Here is a 15,443-nt window from a genome sequence, read left to right on the forward strand (position 1 = left end):
AAGACCCCCCGGACCCTCCCAGTGCACCCATGGTCCGGAACTTCCCAGACCCCACAGCCCGGACACCCCCGGACCCCCCAGCCTGGAGACCCCCCGACTGTCGCAGCACTGCCGGACATTGTCCCCAAGGTCCCCAGAACTTCGCAGACCCCCCAGGTCCCTCGTGGCCCAGCAGCCCCCAGAGCAGCCCAGTGCCCCCAGCACTCTCGGGCCGCCCCACGCTGCAGGTCCCCATCGTCCCCGCTGTCCAGGGACCCCCCCAGTGTCCCCCCAGTGTCCCCGAACCCCCTCCGTGTTCCCCAGCCCCGCCCCCTCCGCGCCGCAGATGAATCTCGCATCCTATTGGTCCCTGCCTCCGCCGTGCCCCGCCCCTCCCGCTGCCGGCAGCCAATAGGCGCCCAGAGATGAGGAGAGGGGCGGGACAGGCGCTCACGTGCGCATCGGGGGCGGGACCAGATCATCCAATGGGGAAAGGGGGCGGGGCCGTGGAGGAGCTCTCAACGCGAAATGGGCGTGGTCCGATGGGCGTGGCTTATGGCGAATGTCTATTTATGCCACGGAAAGGGGCGTGCCCTAATGGGGGCGCGGCTCGGTGCGGAATCTCTATTGGTCAGCAGCGAGTGGGCGGTGCTTTACCGCGGCGGCGCTATTGAAGGGCATTGAATGAGAGTGGCCTGTGAGCGTGGCATTGAATGAGGGGGGCGTGGCCTCGCCGAGTTCCCACGCGGGGGTCCAGGGCAGGACCGAGCCCCGGTCCCGGTCCTATTCCCGGTCCTTTTCTCGGTCTCCGTCCCGTTTCCCTTTCCCGGTCCCGGTCCCGGTCCCGCCGCCGCTCCAGCCCCGCAGACTCGCAGCGGCAGCGCACCCAAACTTTACTGGGAGCCGTCCCGCCCGACCCCCCGCGCCCCCGGCCGAGCCCGCGGCCCCGGGGCCGCCCCGGTCACTGCCCGCGGCCGTGGGCGCGCAGGCGGCGGAGCCGCAGCCGCTGCAGCCGCAGGGCCGGGTCGGGGCCCGGCCGGGTCTTCCCGGGCCGGTGGCGGCCCCGCGCCCGCGCCAGGCGGAAGCTGCACGGGGTGGGAACGTTCTCGAAGTAGACCCGGCACGGCTGCGTGGCCGCCTCGTAGCCCTCGGCCCGCGCCGTCACCTCGTACTCGCCCGGGTTCAGCAGCCGCCAGTAGTCCCCGTCCGAGGCTGCGGGGGCGGTGTCACACTCCTGTCCCCACCCCTGTCCTCGTCCCCAGCCCCAATCCCGTTCTTGTCCCATCCCCATTCCCAGCCTAATCCTGCTTCCATTGCCATCTGCAATCTCCAATCCCACCCCCTTTCCATCCCTGTCCCCAGCCCCATCTCATTCCTGTCCCCATCCCCTTTCCCAGTCCTATTTCCCTCCCCACCTGCAATTCCCAATCCCATCCCCAAATCCCATCCCATTCCTTTCCCCGTCCCAGCCCCATCCCATTCACATCCCCAATGCCGTCTCCATTCCTGTCCCATCCCTGCTCCCAACCTCATCCCATTACTCTTCCCATCCCAATCCCATTCCTGTCCCCATCCCATCCCCTTTCCCAGTCTCACCCTATTCCCATCCCCATCTGCAGTTCCCAATCCCAAATCCCATCTCATTCCTTTCCCAGTCCCCGTCCCCATTCCCATCCTCATCCCCACCCCGTTCCCATCCCGTCACTGTCCTTATCCCACCTTCATTCCCAGCCTGATCCCGATCCCGTTCCCACCCCAAACCCCTCCCACCCCATCCCGGTGTCCCGGTACCGGTGCGGACGTCGTGGTTGATGCCATCCACGGAGATGATGGCGTTGGGGATGCCCTGCTCGGTGTCACTGTCCCGGACCACGCCCTTGATCCCTCGGTGCACCTGCAGGGCGTCGGGCAGGTGGCACAGGTGTGTCCCCCCCTCCCGGTGCCACCCTCAGCGTTTGGGGACAGCCACGTCCCGCTGCCATCCTGCTGAGCCCCCCACCCTGCCGTGCTCATGGCCATCCTGGAATGTCCCCAGCGTGTCCCCCACCCTTCAAAACCTTATAGAAACCCCTGGGGGTTCCCTGCCCTGCCCGTGACACAGTGTCCCCATTGTCCCAGCACCCCCAGACCCAACCCAGTGTCCCCATTGTCCCCACATCCCACCCATTGTCCCCAGATCCCACCCAGTGTCCCCATGACCCAGCAACCCCCAGACCCCCCATCCTGGACCCCATTCCCCAGTGTGCCCCCGGTCCCAGCACCCCCAGACCCCCCCCAGTGTCCCCATGTCCCAAAGCCCCCAAATCCCCCACTCTGCCCCTCCCTTCTCCAGTATCCCCATGATCCCAGAACCACCTGGACCCCCCCACTGTACCCATGTCCCAAATCCCCCATCCTAGACCACCCTTCCCCAGTGTCCCCATGACCCAAACCCCCCAAATCCCCCACCCTGGATCCCCTCAGTGTCCCCATGTCCCAAACCACCCAAATCCCCCGCTCTGGACTCCCCCTTCCCCAGTGTCCCCATGATCCCAGCATCCCCAAATCCCCAATCCTGAGTCCCCCTTCCCCAGTGTGCCCCTGGTTCCAGCACCCCCAGACCCCCTCAGTGTCCCCATGTCCCAAACCCCCTATTCTGCCCCCCCCTTCCCCACTGTCCCCCCCATCCCAGCACCCCATTCCCCCCCAGTCCCCCCATTCCCATCACTCTCCGGCCCCTCCTCACAGACAGACCCGAGGTGGCTCCTGCCACCCTCGAGCCGTGTCCCCAAGCCCCGGGTGCCACCCCGGTGCCACCGCGGTGCCACCCCGTGCCCCACCTGCTCCATGAAGAGCAGCAGCGACTCGCGGTTGTTCTCCCACTCCTCGGGCAGCTCGGAGGCGTGCGGGAATTTGTCGCAGGAGAGCTCCACGGTGATCTCGAAGCAGTTGGTGTGCAGGTAGCTGAAGTCGTTCATGCCTGCGGGGCACAGGGCGGGTGGCAGCAGGGGACAAAGTGACAGGAAAATCCCGGAGTGTCCCTGGATACTGAGAATTTCAGACTTTCTGTGCTGGCAGGCACTGACCCCCAGGAGAGCACTGCATTTAACCTGAGGGCGTGGAGAAAGCTTCCAAAATTGAATAATTGAACTAAAATTATGAACGTGCAGTTTGATTAGAAGTGTGTAAAATCACATGGTGGGAAACTTAAGAATTTAAGGTTTTAGAAGATAATAATATCTATAAAGCAAAATAGAAGTTTCAGGGCAGGGGCTGGTTTTTCTTCTTCACCTTCTTCTTCATGGGTTTGGGTGGTTTTGTGTAAGTGGATAAAAAATTCCACATTGCAAGTCACAGGTTATTGGGTTAAAAATAAAAATATTTTAGGTGTAATTTCTTAATTGGACAGTTTATCCCTAAAAGGCCGTGTAGGGAGAGAGATGGGGCTCCACTTTGAGCTTGTTAGAGTAAGTGACTATAAAAGTCACAGTTTGTGAGACTGTAATGGAGATAAGGACGGATAAATATCTGAGTCCAAACCAGAAACAGCATCTTTCTAAAAGAAACAGAAAACCAAAACAGAAACGGAAAAAAAAAAACAAAAAAGAAACAAAAGAGAAACAAAAAAAGAAACCAAAAAAACCACACGTCCCTGCTCACTGCCACCATGTGCCACCTGAGCTCAGTGTCCCTGCTCACTGCCACCATGTGCCACCTGAGCTCAGTGTCCCTGCTCCCTGCCACCGTCTCAGAGTGTCTCTACTCACTGCCAGCCACCGTGTGCCACCTGAGCTCATGGAGTGTCCCTGCTCCCTGCCTTGTGCCACCTGAGCTCAGTGTCCCTGCTTACTGCCAGCCACTGTGTGCCACCTGAGCTCAGTGTCCCTGCTCCCTGCCACCATCTCAGAGTGTCCCCACTCACTGCCAGCCACCGTGTGCCACCTGAGCTCACGGAGTGTCCCTACTCACTGCCACCATGTGCCACCTGAGCTCACGGAGTGTCCCTGCTCACTGCCACCATGTGCCACCTGAGCTCAGTGTCCCTGCTCCCTGCCACCGTCTCAGAGTGTCCCCACTCACTGCCAGCCACCGTGTGCCACCTGAGCTCATGGAGTGTCCCTGCTCCCTGCCATGTGCCAACTGAGCTCATGAAATGTCCCTGCTCCCTGCCATGTGCCACCTGAGCTCAGTGTCCCTGCTCCCTGCCACCGTCTCAGAGTGTCCCCACTCACTGCCAGCCACCGTGTGCCACCTGAGCTCATGGAGTGTCCCTGCTCCCTGCCATGTGCCAACTGAGCTCATGAAATGTCCCTGCTCCCTGCCATGTGCCACCTGAGCTCAGTGTCCCTGCTCCCTGCCACCGTCTCAGAGTGTCCCCACTCACTGCCAGCCACCGTGTGCCACCTGAGCTCATGGAGTGTCCCTGCTCCCTGCCATGTGCCAACTGAGCTCATGAAATGTCCCTGCTCCCTGCCATGTGCCACCTGAGCTCAGTGTCCCTGCTCCCTGCCACCATCTCAGAGTGTCCCCACTCACTGCCAGCCACCGTGTGCCACCTGAGCTCACGGAGTGTCCCTACTCACTGCCACCATGTGCCACCTGAGCTCACGGAGTGTCCCTGCTCACTGCCACCATGTGCCACCTGAGCTCAGTGTCCCTGCTCCCTGCCACCGTCTCAGAGTGTCCCCACTCACTGCCAGCCACCGTGTGCCACCTGAGCTCATGGAGTGTCCCTGCTCCCTGCCATGTGCCAACTGAGCTCATGAAATGTCCCTGCTCCCTGCCATGTGCCACCTGAGCTCAGTGTCCCTGCTCCCTGCCACCGTCTCAGAGTGTCCCCACTCACTGCCAGCCACCGTGTGCCACCTGAGCTCATGGAGTGTCCCTGCTCCCTGCCATGTGCCAACTGAGCTCATGAAATGTCCCTGCTCCCTGCCATGTGCCACCTGAGCTCAGTGTCCCTGCTCCCTGCCACCGTCTCAGAGTGTCCCCACTCACTGCCAGCCACCGTGTGCCACCTGAGCTCATGGAGTGTCCCTGCTCCCTGCCATGTGCCAACTGAGCTCATGAAATGTCCCTGCTCCCTGCCATGTGCCACCTGAGCTCAGTGTCCCTGCTCCCTGCCACCATCTCAGAGTGTCCCCACTCACTGCCAGCCACCGTGTGCCAGTTGGCGCCATTGATGATGTTGCCGTAGCGCGTGAAGTCGTCGTAGTGGCACCGGCGGCGCTCGCCGCTGGCCATGGCCAGGTTGGCGGTGGCGTAGACGGTGGCCAGCCATCGGAAGACGCCGTCGTCGGGGGTCGGGGTCAGCTCCTGCGCCTTCCAGTAGGTGCGGCTCATGTCGAAGGGGTAGGTGACCACCAGCTCGCCGCCGTGCAGGTTGGCGCTCAGCACGAACGGGTAGCGCTGCATCCACGCGATCACCGCCCGCGTCTCCGGGGCCACCTGCGCGGTGACACCGCTGTCACCCTCACCACCAGGGCCATGTGAGCAGTGGCACCGCTGTCACCCTCACCACCGGGGCCATGTGAGCAGTGACACTGCTGTCACCCTCACCACCAGGGCCATGTGAGCAGTGACACCGCTGTCACCCTCACCACCAGGGCCATGTGAGCAGTGACACCGCTGTCACCCTCACCACCAGGGCCATGTGAGCAGTGACACCGCTGTCACCCTCACCACCGGGGCCATGTGAGCAGTGACACCGCTGTCACCCTTACTACCGGGGCCATGTGCGTGGTGACACCGCTGTCACCCTCACCACCAGGGCCATGTGCGGGGTGACACTGCTGTCACCTGCTTCCCTGGGGCCACCTGCACGGTGGCACCGCTGTCACCCTCACCACCGGGGCCACGTGCGCAGTGACACCGCTGTCACCCGCATCTCCAGGGCTGCCCATGCAGTGACACCGCTGTCACCCACGTCTCTGGGGTCATGTGCATGGTGACACCATCACCACCCATGTCTCCGGGGCTGCCCGCACGGTGACACCGCCATCACCTTTGTCACCGGGGCCACGTGTGCGGCGACACTGCCATCACCTGGGCTGCCTGCGTGGTGGCACCGCTGTCACCTGTACCTCTGGGGCCATGTGTGGAGTGACACCATCGTCACCCGCGTCTCCGGGGCCACCTGCGTGGTGACACTGCCACCACCTGCATCTCTGGGGCCACCTGCACGGTGACACCGCTGTTACCCACACCACTGGGGCCATGTGCGCAGTGGCACTGCGGTCACCCGCTTCTCTGGGGCCACCCACGCAATGACACCGCTGTCACCCGCCTCTCTGGAACCATGTGTGCGGTGACACTGCGGTCACCCATGTCTCTGGGGCCACCCACGAGGTGACACCACTGTCACCTGCGCCTCGTGTGGTGGTGGCCACGTCCTTGTGGCTTCTGGTGACCCCCTGGGTTGGGCGGGTTCAGCCCCCTGTGGGTGGGCAGCATCCAGCCCGGGAGATTGGGAGTGGTTTTTGAGGGGTTTTAGGGGTTTTGAGGGGTTTTAGGGGGGTTTCAGGGGGACTTTGGGGGGTTCTGGGGTCTCACCTCCGTGTCATTGGATGGAGGTTTTGGGGTCTCACCCTGATGTGACAGGATGGGGGTTTTGGGGTCTCACACTGACAGGATGGGGATTCTGGGGTCTCACACTGACAGGATGGGGGTTCTGGGGTCTCACCCCGATGTGATAGGTTGGGGGTTTTGGGGTCTCACACTGACAGGATGGGGGTTCTGGGGTCTCACACTGACAGGATGGGGGTTCTGGGGTCTCACACTGACAGGATGGGGGTTTTGGGGTCTCACCCCGGCGCCCCCCCAGGAGGATGGGGGCGTTTTGGGCTCTCACCGTGGCGTTGGCGAAGGTGTAGTACTCGGGGATGGGGATGTAGTGGTTGGGGAACTCGTGGGGCACCAGGTCGTTGTCCTCGGCGTCCCACAGCGCCGTGTTCAGGTCGGCGAAGTTGTGGTTGAGGTCGATGCCCTCGTACGTCCAGCGGCCCATGGCCCATCCCGCCAGCTCTGAGCCCTGCCGGGGCACCGTGGGCACCGGGATCACCGAGATGGGCACCGGGATCACCAGGATGGGCACCGGGATCACCAGGATGGGCACCGGGATCACCGGGATGGGCAGCGAGATGGGCACTGGGATCACCAGGATGGGCACTAGGGTGGGCACAAGGATCACTGGGATGGGCACTGGGATGGGCACTGGGATCGCCGGGATGTGCACCGTGGGCACTGGGATCACCAGCATGGGCACTGGGATCACCGGGATGGGCACCGGGATCACCGGGATGGACAGTGAGATGGGCACTGGGATCACCAGGATGGGCACCAAGATGGTCACTGGGATGGGCATGAGGATCACTGGGATGGGCACTGGTGTGGGCACAAGGATCACTGTGACGAGCACCAGGATGGGCACTGGGATGGACACCGGGATGGGCACTGCAGTCACAGGGATGGGCACTGGGATGGACACGGGGGTCACGGGGATGGGCACTGGGACGGGCACCATGGTCACTGGTATGGACACCAGGATCACCAGGATGGGCACTGCAGTCACAGGGATGGGCACTGGGATGGGCACCAGGATGAGCACTGGGATCACTGGCATGGGCACCGGGATGCCTGGGAGGGGCACCGGGACCACCGCGGGGCCGGGCGGTGCCAGCCGTACCAGCTTGTAGGCGGTCTCGTAGCCGTCGGGGTTCATGGAGGGCAGCAGGTGGATGCGCGTGCCCGTCACCAGCTGCACCACGCGGGGGTCGCCCCGGCGGAACTCCCGGCACAGGAATTCCATCAGGTTCAGCAGCAGCTCCCGGCCCAGCACCTCGTTCCCGTGCATGCCGGCCACGTAGCGGAACTCCGGCTCTCCTGCGGGGCCACCAGGGGGGGCTGGACTGTCCCCATGTCCCCATCCCCGTCCTGCGTGTCCCTGTCCCCCCGCTGGACCAGTCCGGGTGTGCCTGTGTCCCTGTCTCCATCCTGGGTGTCCCCAGTCACCCTGTCCCTGCACCACCCTCGGTGTCCTTGGTCACTGTCCCCATATCCCTGCACCACCCTGGGTGTCCTTGTCCCCATCCTGGACCAGTCTGGGTGTCCCTGTGTCCCCATCCCCATCCTGGGTGTCCCCAGCCACCCAATCCCCCTGCCCTTCACAGGTCTGGGTGTCTCCGGTGACCCCAACTCCATTCTGGGCACCCCGTGCCAGGCTGGGTGGCCCAGTCACCCTATCCTGAGCCAGCCCTGGTGACAGTCCCCACTCTCTAGCACCAGCCCTGGTGACAGTCCCCACCCCCCTGCACCAGCCTGGCCACCCCCGGCGCCCCCACCTCATCCTGGGCACCCCCAGTCACCCCATCCCCACCTGGGCATCCCTGGCCGCTGTCCCCACGCCCATCGCGCCCCACCCCAGCTGTCCCCAGCTGTCCCCAGCTGTCCCCAGCTGTCCCCCCGGTACCCACCGACTTCGTGCTGCCCGGGGTTGTCCGAGATCTCCATCACGTAGAGGCGCAGCCCGCGGGAGCTCTGCCCGATGCTGTACACGCGGGTGATGTCGGGGCACTCCTCGCTCACCCTCTTCATCAGCTGCGGGCGGTGGCACCGTCAGGGACACCCCGAGGTGGCCCAGCCCCCCCAGCCCCGCGCCGCGCTGTCCTTGGGGACACGGAGTCCCGCAGGGCTCGGGGGGAGGGTGGGCACCTTTCTCATCTCCTTGTAGTTGTGGTGGCGGAAATCCAGCTGCGATTCGGGCGGGGCCGGGGGGTGCCAGGCGGGGGCATCGCTGGGGTCTGCGGGGACACCGAGGGGACACGGTCAGGGACAGCGAACGGCCCAGACCGCGACTCTGGCGACACCGCCGGTGGCGATCGCCCGCGCTGGGCACAGCCGGGGCGACGTGTGGCGACCAGGGGAACAGCCAGCGGGTCCCCGCGGGGCAGGGGACAGCCAGCGGGTCAGGGGACAGCCGGGGGCACGCACCGGGCACGGGGCAGCCCAGCACCTCGGCCCGCAGGCAGACGGTGCCGTTGGGGAACCAGCTCTGGGGGTTGATGCGCAGGAAGCGCCCCACGAGCGGCGAGGGCAGCAGGTTCAGCACCGGCGTCTCGGGGTCTTTGTTGGCGGGGAACACCTGCAGGGGACAGGAGGGGACAGCAGGGGTCAGGGAGAGCCACCGTGGGGCTCCAGGCGCTGCCCGGTCCCCTCCAGCCCTTAAGCAGGAGCAGCACGGCCGGGGGCAGAGCCCGGGTGGGGCCGCGGGTGGTGCTCGGAGCCCAAAGGCACCAGGGATGGGCACAGGGAGCCCCAAATCTGCTCCTGCCATAAGTCAGGCAGGGGGACCCCAAAATCCACCCCTGACATAGAGACCCCCAAACCTGATCCTGGTTCAGCTCTGACATGGCGACCCCCAAAACCACCCCAGGCACTGGGACCCCAAAATTCACCCTCAGCACAGAGACCTCAAACCCATGTTGGCACAGGGACCCCCCCAAACCCAGCCCTGGCACAGTCCTGGCACCGGGACCCCAACCCCATCCTTGGCACAGGGACCCCCAAACCCACTCCAGCACAGGACCCCAAATCCACCCCAGGCACAGGGACCCCAAACCCACCCTCAGCAGAGGACCCCAAACCCACCCTCAGCACAGGACCCCAAACCCAGCCCTGGCACGGGGACCCCAGTCCCTCCCCAGCTCCAGGCTGCCGTGCTCTCCCCCAGTGCCACGCCACACCCACGCGTGTCCCCATGTCCCCAGGGCCGTGCCAGGGGGCTGGCAGGGGCCCAGGCGGGGACAAGCAGCCTTTGTGCTGGGGGAAAGCGCTGCAGGGTGCCCGGCAGGGCCAGGCCAAGGGCAACAGAGCCTGGGCACGGAGCCAGCTGGCACGGGCAGCCTGCGATGGGCACCTTGGGAAGGGCACCCCTCCCTGGGGTGGTTAACCCTCCTCGGTGTGGTTAACCCGGGGTGGTTAATGCCCTGCCCAGTGTGGTTATCCCACCTGGCACAGTTAACCCCAGCGCAATTAACCCTGACCTAATTAACCCCCCCTGGCAGGGTTATCTCACCTGGTTAACCCCCAGTATAATTAACCCTGGCATAATTAACCCCCTGGCATTGTTACCCCCCTGGCACAGTTAACTCTTGGAATGGTTAATCCACCTGGCACAACTAATTAACCCCCAGTATAATTAACCCTAGCCTGACTAAAACCCCTGGCATTGTCGCCCACATGGCATGGTTAACCCCACCACAATTAACCGCAGTATAATTAACCCTGGCCTAATTAACCCCACCTCAGCATCATTACCCACCTGCCACAATTAACGCCCCCACCCTGGCACAATTAACCCCCGAGCACCATTAACCCCCCCACCATCATTCCCTCCCAGGTGATTCCTGCCCCCCAGCACTGTCACCTCCCCATGTCCCCACCCTGTCTGGGGATGCCACCCCGGTGCCACCCCCGGTGCCACCCACCGCCTCCTCGGTGCCGTTGCGGCTCGGCAGCCACGCGTGCGAGTCGTTGCTGACCTGCACCTTGTAGGACGTCACCCAGTCGTACCTGTGGGGCACAGGGGCGTCAGGGGGTCCCCCACGCTGTCCCCCCTTCCTTGTCCCCCTTGTCCCCTTACGTCCAGATGGAGTTGAGGCCCTGGGTGACCACGCCGGTGAAGCGGGTGAGGCGCCGGGCGTCCACCTCCAGCCACTGCTCCGTGTCCTCGCGCCCCGCGCACCAGCCACCGTCGTAGAAGTCACCATCATAGAGCCCTGACTGCGGGAGGGGAGGGGACACGCACAGGGACACGCACAGGGACACGGCCCCACCGCCCGCCGTGTCCCCGAGCCCGGGGTGGCACCGGGGTGGCGGCACCGGGATCACGGGGAGCCACATGGGAGGGAGGGGGCAGAGCTGGAGAGCCTGGGACACTCATGGGCCGTGAAGATGCCACAAACTCGCCACAAAATGTCACAAACATGCCACGAAGATGCCACAAACTCGCCACAGAATGTCACAAATGTGCCACGAAGATGCCACAAAGTCGCCATGAATGTGCCACACCTACCCTGTGTTTACCACGTACTTGCTACATCCGCGTGCCACATGTTGTGTCGGTGACACCCAAACATCCCCACAGCCTGGCACAGCCTGGCACAGCCTGGCACACTCCTGGCCCACCCTGGCACACTCCTGGCCCACCCTGGCACACCCTGGCACACTCCTGGCCCACCCTGGCACACTCCTGGCCCACCTGGCAGTACCTGGATGTTGAGGCGGCCGCGGTGTGCTCCCAGCCCGTGCCGCTTGTGGCTCGATGCCCGGAGCTGCTCGTCCAGCACCCGCAGGGACTCCAGCCCCAGGGGGGGACACGCTGGGGACACAGTGGGGACAGCGCTCACACAGGGACCCCTGAACGGCCGGGGCCGTCCCCAACCTGTGTCCCCACCGAGCTGTGCCATGGGGACCCCGCCAGCCTAGGTTTGACAGCCCAACCCCCAGGTGACCCCAGGTGCCCCCCGGACACGGCCACCTCCCTGTGCAGGTGACAACGCCCGGGCCACCCGCACCCAGCGCACGTACGGGGCTCCTGCGGAGCGGCCGGAGCCTCCGGCTTCTTCCTCAGCACCTTCTTCTTCACCACCTTCTTCCTCACCACCTTCCTCCTCCTCACCGCCACCTTGGTCCCCGTGGGCGCCGGGGCTGCGAGAGGACACGGGAACAGCCTGGCACCCCTTTTCCCCCATGAACCCCCTTGGCACACACCGTCCTTCACACCCGGTCCCCTCCCAGCGCCCCCGGCCCCTCCCGGACCTACCTGTGCCCACGGGGTCCCCGCGCCGGGAGGCGCCGGGACTGGGGGGGGTCGCGCTGTCCCGCACCGGGGGGGCCGTGCTGCCCTTCGGGGGTCCCGTCGTGGTGCTGCTCCTGGAGGGGGCGGCCGTGGTGCCCTTCGGAGGGGGCACCCCGCTGGGTCTGGGGGGTCCCGCCGTGGTGCCCTTCCAGGGGGGCGTCTCGCTGCCTTTAGGGGGTCCCCTGGCGGTGGCCTTCGTGGGGGACACCCCGCTGGCTTTGGGGGGTCCCGTCGTAGCGCCCTTTTTGGGGGACACCCCGCTGGCGGTGCCCTTCGTTGGGGACACCCCGCTGGCTTTGGGGGTCCCGCTGGCCGTGCCCACCCCGGTGCCGCGGGGCCGGCCGGGCTGGGGGGGCGCGGCGCGGGCGGGGGGCGGCGGGGGGCCCAGCAGGAGCAGCAGCAGCAGTAGCGGGGCGAGGGGCGACCCCGGCATGGCCGCGGCCCTGCCGGTCCCTGCCCGCTCCTGCCGGTCCCTGCCCCGCTCCTGGTCCCGGTCCCGGCCCCTCCCCGCCCCCCGCCCCCTCCCGCCCGGCCGCGACCCCCGCCCGCTCCCCGCCCGCTTCCTGCCCGGGACCCCCGCCTGCCCCCGGCACGGCCCCTGCCCGGGACCTCGCCCGCCTCCTGCCCGCCCCTGCCCGGGACCCCCGGCCGTGTCCTGCCCGCCCCGCCCCGTTAAACGGCCCCGTTCCCCTCCCCGAGACACCGAACGGGGGACACCGGGTCCCGTCCGCTCACCGGCGGGCCTTGACCTGTGTCCCTACCGTGTCCCCACCGTGTCCCCGCTGTCCCATCACCGTGTCCCACCGTGCCCTCACTGTACCCCCGCTGTCCCCAGCCCCCTGCAGTGTCCCCACTGTCCCATCGCCAGTCGGGGAGTGGCCCGGGGGTCCGCAGGGGCTCCTCCCGCCGCAGCGGCGGCGTCGCCGGCCGAGCCCGGGGACCCGGGAGGTCCCAGAACCGCCGGTGCGGGCGGAGCGGGGCCGAACCCGGCGGCTCGGGGCGGTCCCCGGCCCCGACCCCTCGGGGGTGCCCCGGGTGGGACTCGGGGTGCGGGTCCGGGTGCCGGGTCCGGGGTCTGGGTCCTGCCTGTCCCCCCACCCTGCGCGGGGTCTCACACACGCTCGCTTTCCGCCCCGAAACAACTTTCCTGGCTCGACTTTCCCTTCTTTATTTGGGATCTCCTGCGGGCGCGGAGCGGGCAGGGCAGCGCAGCTGCCGCCAGTGCCATCCCTGTCCCTTGTCCTCATCCCTGCGCTGTCCCTGGGGGTGTCCCCGAACCCTGCCGGGCCGCGGACGGAGGGGGACAGACCCCTCTGGCTCTGTGCACTGCTCCGGGACCCTTGGGATCCTTCACCCGGGGATGCTCCTTCGCCATCCCAGGAGAGCGGGGGACAGCGGGGCTGGCACCGGGGACGGAGCATTCCCTGCCCGACTCCCAGGGCTGGATGCCGGGACGGGTTTTGTCCCGGGCTGAGGCAGCTCCTGCCTTCTGTCGAGGCTCTGGCGCGGGCCCAGGCGGGGCGGCCGTGCCCCAGCCCCGCGTGACGGCTCTTTCGAGGTTTGCAGAATTCCCGGCCCCGCTCCTGGCGCCGTTCCCGGCTCCGAGGCGCACCCGGCCCCGATTCGCGCTGGCTCAGCACTTCCCGGGATGTCAGGAATTTCCTGGTGCAGCGCCCGCGGCTGCCAGATCCCGCATGGAGATGCCTTAAAGGCGCCGTGGCTTTTCCCGGCAGGAATCCTAGCGGGAAGCTGCTCTGGTTCCCCACACCCCACCGCCGGAGCGGGGTTGAAGCCACCGAGCAGTGCTGGGACAGTCCTGCCCAGGGCCGCGTCACTGTCCCCGTGTCCCTGAGTCCTTCCCTCAGGGATGGTCCCAAGGAGTCTCTCCCAGGCCGTGCTCCAGTCTGGAATTTTGCCCAGTCTGGCTGAACCTCCTCATGTTCTCATGGTGCCACTTCTCCAGGTGTCTCTGGGTGCCCCCAATGTCCTTCCAGTGTCACCCGGGGGGGACAATCCCCCTGCACACCCTGCTGTTGTGTGTGGCCGGGGCTGCAGCTCCAGAAGGTTCCAGAAGGTTCCAGAAGGTTCCGGAGGGCTCCGTGATTGCCAGGGTGTCCCATTGTGACATGGGAGCTGTGCCGTGCCCCGATCCCGGTGTGATCCCAAAGGGTTCAGGTCCATTCCCAGGAGCAGCAGCTCCCAGATCCCTCTGGAGAAGCCAAATCCCAACTCCCAGCCCACCCAAGGGCTGTGGAGGCTCCGGTCCTGGGAGGGACAGGGGGTGTTGTCCATGGAGCAGGAAGAGTGGGAATTCTGCGGTCCCCCAGGGCTGTGCCAAAGGGGACACGGCAGAGATCCACAGGGATCCCCAGGGCACGCAGAGAGATCCCGGGGGATGAGCCAGGGCACAGCCCATGGACACAAAGATCTGTCCTGGTGGCTGGATTTCATCACCCGGGAGATGTCCCACATGGAAGAATTCATCGACCAAGAGCTGTGCCAGGAGAAAGCCAGGGGAGACCAGGAACTGTGCCAAGGGCAAGGCAACGGATGTGAGGATCTGTCCCACTGGGAAGAATTCGCCACCCAAGAACGGAGCCAAGGAGAAGCCAATGGATCCCAAGAGCAGTGCCAAGGGAGAGTCAAGATATCCCAAGAGCAGTGCCAAGGAGAAGCCAACAGATCCCAAGAGCGGTGCCAAGGGGATGCCATCGGATACAGAAGTGTGTCCCAATGGGAAGATCTGATCAACCAGGAGATGTCCCAAATGGAAGAACTCTTCAACCAAGAGATGTCCCACACGGAAAACTTCATCGACCAAGAGCTGTGCCAAGGAAAAGCCAGGAGTCACCAAGAACAGTGCCAAGGGAACGCCAAGGGATACAAAACTCTGTCCCAATGGGAAGACTTAATCCACTGGGAGATGTCACAAATGGAAGGATCCATCAGCCACGAGACGTCCCACATGGAAGGATCCATCAACCAGGAAATGTCCCACATGGAAGGATCCATCCACCAGGAAATGTCCCAAATGGAAGGATCCATCCACCACAAGATGTCCCAGATGAAAGAATCCATCAACCGGGAGATGTCCCACATGGAAGAATTCACCAAACACGAGATGTCTCAAATGGAAGGATCCATCAACCGCAAAATGTCCCAAAGGGAAGAACCCATCAACCAAGACCCGAGCCAAGGAAAAGCCAAGAGACACCAAGAACGGCACCAAGGGAAAGTCAATGGATACAAAACTCTGTCCCAATGGGAAGACTTAATCCACCAGGAGATGTCCCAAATGGAAGGATCCGTCAACCAGGCGATGTCCCAGATGGAAGAATTCATCAACAACGAGACGTCCCAAATGGAAGAACTCACTGATGAAGACCCGCGCCAAGGGGACACCGAGAGACACCCAGAGCAGTGTCACGGGAATGTCAAGGGACACAAAACTCTGTCCCAATGGGAAGACTTCACCAACCAAGAGATGTCCCAGTGGGAAAGACTGTCTTGACCGGGAGCTGTGCCCAGGCCCAGCCAACAGAGCAGGGGGCACATCCCCACCCACACCATCGGTGCCAGGGTCAGCTCCCTCCAGCCCTGCCCATCCTGACCTCCAGGGCCTTTCCCA

At 64.8% G+C, this 15,443-nt stretch overlaps 1 protein-coding gene across 1 annotated transcript; it reads right to left on the reverse strand.

The window, feature by feature from the left end:
- Positions 1–522: 522 nt before the first annotated feature.
- CPXM1 (carboxypeptidase X, M14 family member 1) lies at positions 523–13,190 on the reverse strand. The gene is made up of 16 exons (XM_059845683.1): positions 13,170–13,190; positions 12,636–12,901; positions 11,780–12,189; positions 11,545–11,664; positions 11,226–11,335; positions 10,598–10,737; positions 10,443–10,527; positions 8,947–9,097; positions 8,668–8,756; positions 8,430–8,553; positions 7,643–7,839; positions 6,809–6,988; positions 5,109–5,406; positions 2,799–2,938; positions 1,771–1,873; positions 523–1,191 (listed from the first exon to the last, which is right to left on the reverse strand). The coding sequence occupies exons 1-16, from the start codon at positions 13,188–13,190 to the stop codon at positions 941–943; spliced, it is 2,685 nt and encodes an 894-aa protein (XP_059701666.1). The 3' UTR covers positions 523–940.
- Between the last annotated feature and the right edge of the window lie 2,253 nt (positions 13,191–15,443).

Source organism: Haemorhous mexicanus, chromosome 4 (assembly GCF_027477595.1).
Source record: "Haemorhous mexicanus isolate bHaeMex1 chromosome 4, bHaeMex1.pri, whole genome shotgun sequence".
In the NCBI taxonomy this organism is placed as follows: Eukaryota; Metazoa; Chordata; class Aves; order Passeriformes; family Fringillidae; genus Haemorhous; species Haemorhous mexicanus.

Coding starts and splice junctions, on each gene's coding strand:
- CPXM1 (XM_059845683.1), bottom strand. CDS start 13,190: ATGGCGAAGGAGCATCCCCGG. Junction 9,098..10,442: donor GCAACGGCACCGAGGAGGCG/GTGGGTGGCACC, acceptor TGTCCCCTGCAG/GTGTTCCCCGCCAACAAAGA. Junction 6,989..7,642: donor ACGAGACCGCCTACAAGCTG/GTACGGCTGGCA, acceptor GTGCCCCGGCAG/GGCTCAGAGCTGGCGGGATG.